Raw genomic sequence first — 5,408 nt, 5'->3', positions numbered from 1 at the left:
GCGGTGGCGACCGACGCTGGCCCCGCCCCACGACCTCCGACCTCGCGCCTCGGACCCGCTACGGAGCGCGCCGGCAGCCAAAAGAGCGAGCACAGAGGCGGGGCCGAGCCCCCGAAGGGCGGGGCCGAGTCCCGGAGGGCGGGGCCCGGGTAAAAGGAGAAGACAAGGCGAAGACTGCGGCGCGGGCTGGGGGCGGGGCCCACCAGCCGGCGGGGTGGGGCTCTGAGCTCGCGGATAGAGCCCAGGAGGGGTGTGGAACTGAGCCCGTGAGGGACGGGGCGGGGGTCTGAGCTCGTGGGTGGGGTGGGGCGGGGACAGAGCCTGAGGGCGGGAGAGGGGGAGGGACGGAGTCTGTTGGGGGTGGGTTGGGGCAGTGTCTGAGCCTGGGGGTGGGGTCTGAGCTCTGGGCGGGGGCCTGTGAGTGGGTCTCAGTTGGGGAGGGGTCTGAGCCTGTTGTGGGGGACGGGTCTGAGCCCCGGGTCGGTGGGCTGAGGGGGGAAGTGGCCCGCGCTGGGAGCGGAGTCGCAGCCAGAGTCGCAGGAGGAGACCCACACCCCCGCCGGTCTACCCCCGCCTGCCCGCACACGCGAGCTGCTTCGCCAGGAGAGAGACCCAGGCCCCGAGCCCCGCCCCCCACACCCCGTCCCCTACCCCACCCCTACACACCCCTGCCCCCCTACCCCCCCACATGCAGGAGCTGCTGCGCCGGTGGCACCTTCACAACATGGGTTCTGAGACAATGGCAGTTTCTGGTTTGAAAGGCCCAATGTCTGGAAGGATGCGTCTGGGGTGTTCGTTCTTTCTAGAAGTCAACAGGCTCACCCGTCCCGGTGGGACCAGCCTCCTGACGGGAGGCCCACTGGATAGTCACACCCTCAGAAAAGAGAGATTTGGGCACCGCTACCCCGCGAAATTGGAAATTTTGCAAGAAGTAATAAAGGCGTGGCCACGTCTTCAGGGACGCAGTGTGGACGGCCAGCGCCCCAGAGACCCCGCCCCAATGCCACCTGCTCCAGCCCCCCTTCAAGGATGTCAGCCCTGATATCCCCAACCAACCGGCCAAACCGGCCACCTGAGCGCAGTGGACACCCCTGACACCCCAGTGGGCACACCCCACTACCCGAGATTCTCCCCCCACCCTCACCCTCTTGTCATCCAGCCACCAACACACCAGGTGAAGAACGGGGAGCTGAGCACACGGTTGGTAGCCGCAGCCCGGATATTGAGGACCTCTGCTCCGCAAGGGCGGACTCACAGATCCATTCAGCCCCAGAGAGGTGGCTCCAGAGGTGAGACCCATCTCCTGGTCCCCAATTCTGTCTGACCCCGAGTCCACAGGGATGCGTGACCCCAACTTCCTCCTACACAAATCCCAGAGCTGTGTGATTTCTGCAATAGTTACCATGAAAATATCCGAATTCCCCCAGATCACCGTACGTAATGAGCCTGTTGGGAACCTGTCAGGTGCCCTGGGCCCCCTGTCCATTAGCCCAACTGCAAGGAGGGTAGAGGCACAGACAACTCACACCGTGGTCCCTGAACCCCTGACTTTATTCGTCCCCGAAGCCATCTCTGGTGCTGCCACCCTCCCTCATCTGCAAAGCAAGGCGACAGGGGTACAGGTTGGGGACTACTGCAGAAGCTTCCGCATGGTGCCCAGGGACGGGCTCCTGTACCCCTGCCCAAAGTGGTTCCAGTGGTTTAGGTAGTTAAAGAGCTGGTACAGCAGCAGCCGCTTGTCGAACCCCGGAGCCTTGGGGATCTTCCGGTGGTAGGCCGTGAAGAAGGACCTGGGAAACCCCCCAAACATCAAAGCAATTGCCAGTTCAAACTCAGAATGTCCATAGAAGGAAGCTGGGTCATAAACAATGGGCCCCGAGTCATCCTCAGCCACGTTTCCCGACCAGAGATCTCCATGAAGAAGGGCGGGGACGATCTCTAGACCATGAAACAGATCTGGGATCTTCACCTAAGAAAAATAATGATTGCACACAGAGTTACCTCGGGACTATGAGCCACGGCTGCCTCATCCAATACTTGGAAATAAGGCAAAGATGACCTCATGTTTCTTCAGGGTCCAACCACAGCCTGGTCTGGGAAGCCCAGGAATGAGGATCCCTGAGTCCAGCAGAACACCTTATCTTACTCTTACAAATTTAGGTCTGGGCGCTCCACAGCCCTAAGGATGTTCACTCAGTAGAGACCTCAGGGGATGTGACCCAACAGGTTACCAGCCGAATAACTTGAGTGGAGGGGTTTTCAGACACCTCAGCAACCTTTCTCTACTGCCCCTTCACTTCTCAGCACACCCGGGCCTACTCCTCCTAGTAATACGGGCCACTTCATTAGTAAGTCAAATAAAATGTCCCGCTGCATGTTCACCCTGGATTGGCATGAAAATTCTGTTCTTCACATTCAGAGAGTTACATTCTCAAACTAGTCACTCCGGGGCATCTGCTGCCCACATCTCTTAAGAGGTGAGACATTCCTGCTTTGAGAAAGAACAGGGTAAGAGTGGGTAAGAAAGCAATAGTAAATGCCACTGTTTATGAGCCAAGCTCCTAAACATGAGCAAAGCCTGAGGCTAAGTGCTTGGTGACCGAGCCCATGAGACTTGCACTCAGGGGCCAAGTATGTCCTCGGGTTCCCCATCAGGCCAATAGTCAGGCACTGATGTGTCCACACTTGACCAGCTCTGCTCCCGGGCTCCACTCTACCAGAGGACCCCACACAAATGCGATGGGCTCAGAAAAGGACAGCCCCTGTCCCCAAGAGTAACGTCTGCACCCACCTGTAGCTGTGACCAGAGTTCTCGTGCCTCTCGGTCAGCATAGTCCTTTTCGATGAGATCCAACTGCGCCTGGAGACGGTGCCGAGCAAAGAAGGTTGGCCAGTCCTCCTGCCACTCGTTCACCTGGACGACAAGATGGGGCTGGGCTGCAGCTCTGCAAGGCGACTGCCCACACCCAGGCACAACCACGAACAGACACAGCAAACACTACAGCTTGCCGACAGAGGAGATAGGATGGAGACATGAAAACTACTCAGTCCGAAAGAGTGCAGAGAAACAGGAAAAAGGGAAACAAAGAACAGATGGGACACCTAGAAAACAAAGACCAAGACAGATTCGCCCTAACCATATCAATAAGCGAATTACACGCAAGGGGTCTAAGTACCCCAGTTAAAAGACTAATTCCAAGCTGTGTACGAGACATGCCCTTTACATATAATGTCAGAAATAGGTTAAAGGGATAGAAAAGATACGCCATGCTAGCACTGGTCAAAAGAAAGCTGGAACGGCCGTACTAGTGTCAGACAGTAGATTTCAGAGATGAGAAGAACATAAAAATAAGGAAAGTCAGGGGTGCCTGGGTGGCTCAGTGGGTTAAGCCTCTGCCTTCGGCTCAGGTCATGATCCCAGGGTCCTGGGATCGAGCCCCACATCAGGCTCTCTGCTCGGTGGGGCGCCTGTTTCCCCGCCCCCTCTGCCTGCCTCTCTGTCTGCTTGTGATCTCTCTCTCTCTGTCAAATAAATAAGTAAAATCTTTGAAAAAAAAAATTGAAAGCAGGCGGGGAGGTCCTTTCCCCAAACAGCCTGAGGCATATGGGATGGCAGCTCCTCCCTCCCCATCTGTCTGCACAGGCCCCCTCTCCCTGTCCAAGGCTCCATCTCCCTTCTGGATGGCCAGGGTATAAAAGACACAAACTGAGTATCAGGAGCTGGACACCAGCATTGGCCAGCCTGGTCCCTCCTCCTGGACAGAGGGACTGTGATCCCCTCACCCAGAAAGGGCAGGACTTGGGCCTGAGCTGCCAAAGGCAGGGCCACCTGAGAGCACCTCTGGTGGGAGCCAGCCTTCACCTTGACAGAGGGGCAAGGCAGTGAGGGGGTTGGGCCCACACTCTGAAGCCAGGCTGTGGGTCAAATCCTGGCCCCCCACTCGCTAGCCGCATGGCCTCCCTGTCCCGCTTGGCTTCTCGGTGCTTCTGTTTTCTCATCTATAAAAAGAGTCAAATGACAACACCCACCTCCTAAGGTTGCTACGGCAACTGGGGGACTGGTGTTGGATAAAGCACTTAGAGATGTGCCCAGGGAGTGGCGTGCACGAAATGCCAGTGGTCCCAAAGGGGCTGAGCACACAGCTGTCTGAGAAGCCCACTGCCACCGCGCAGGGTTGCCCCACCAATGGCTGCAGGCCCCGAAGGCCCACGCATCCCTCCCAAGGAGCAGGACCCTCCTGGAACTTCTGGGCTAGTCCAGGCACTCCATGCAGGACCATCTGTCCTAGCTTAAGGTGGACTAAGTGTCCACCCAGGTCCCTCACCCCTTTCTGGCCAGCTGAAGCTGAGCTAAATAGGTTCATTGGTTCTGGAGTCTAAAGGGGCACATGGAGGCAATTTGGGTCCCTAATGGACCAGCCCCATTTTCACCAACTTCACAGATTGGGGTTTTGTGTGTGATTTCATTCCTTGGTTCTTGAAAAGTCACTGTGCAAGGTCAAGTGGGGCTTTGGGGAGCCCACAGCTCTTAACTCAACATCTGAAGCAGGACACCAAGCCCCATCCAGCCACTCTGGCCCCGGCTCCAGGCAGACGTGTAACCTGGGGGAGCTGGCTTCAGCAGAGGCTTATGGAGCCCTAACAAATCTGGGAAAGCACTGTGTGGACAGAGCCTGAGGGACCCCGGATGAGAGGCCCGCCCGTGGGCCAGGGGACCCCAGATGCAAGGGCTGCCCAGTGGCTGAGAGCCCTAAGTCTGGCTCAGGCTTCATAAGGATGTCACCCCAAGGACCACCCACCTTGGAGACTTGCCCTCTGCCCACACAGGAGACAGGGAGGGACCAAAGGCTAACTAGTACAGGCTTCCTTGTACACGAAATGCATAGAATGGGCAAATCCATAGAGACGGGAAGGGGTGACCTGTTACCAGGGCCGGAGGCAGGGGACTGGGGAGTGACTGCTAACTGGTAAATGCTTTCTCCTGGGGGTGAGGAAGATGTGCGGTAATCAGACAGTGGCGATGGCTGCACAACTCGGGGATATACTAAAAACCACAGAATTGTATGCGTTTCTCTGGGTTTTTTGTTTGTTTTTTTATAAGTAGGCTGCATGCCCAGTGTGGAACCCAATACAGGACTTGAACTTGTGACCCTGAGATCAAGACCTGAGCTGAGATCAAGAGTCAGATGGTTAACCTACTGAGCTGCCCAGACGTCCCCATACACTTTGAAATAACGGAGTTTGTGTCACGAGAACTACAACGTCCCCGAGTGGGGGACCAGGACCTGATCCCTGACTGGAGCGCTGCCTCACCTCTGCCCACTTCAGTCCCGACATTCAGCACACAACCTCCTGCGGTGAGGTCTCTGCTTGGATGTCCGTCCCCCCCCCCCCCCCCCCCCCCCCCC

The 5,408-nt window shown here is 57.3% G+C and overlaps 1 protein-coding gene across 2 annotated transcripts in view; it reads right to left on the bottom strand.

Moving 5' to 3' along the window:
• Positions 1-1,568: 1,568 nt before the first annotated feature.
• Positions 1,569-5,408, bottom strand: part of LOC111160382 (fructosamine 3 kinase) — a 6,988-nt gene continuing 3,148 nt past the window's right edge. For both annotated transcript variants that reach the window (XM_022523466.1, XM_022523465.1), the window contains exons 5-6: positions 2,792-2,914; positions 1,569-1,969 (exon numbers count right to left, since the gene is read on the bottom strand). In XM_022523466.1, coding sequence (XP_022379174.1) covers positions 1,631-1,969; positions 2,792-2,914 — 462 coding nt within the window. In that variant the 3' untranslated portion in view covers positions 1,569-1,630. The remainder of the gene's footprint in view (positions 1,970-2,791; positions 2,915-5,408) is intronic.

Source organism: Enhydra lutris, unplaced genomic scaffold (genome assembly GCF_002288905.1).
Source record: "Enhydra lutris kenyoni isolate GAN:26980312 unplaced genomic scaffold, ASM228890v2 scaffoldscaffold75, whole genome shotgun sequence".
Classification (NCBI taxonomy): domain Eukaryota; kingdom Metazoa; phylum Chordata; class Mammalia; order Carnivora; family Mustelidae; genus Enhydra; species Enhydra lutris.
The sequence above is the reverse complement of the archived record's forward strand: the minus strand, read 5'-3'. Positions and strand labels throughout refer to the sequence as shown.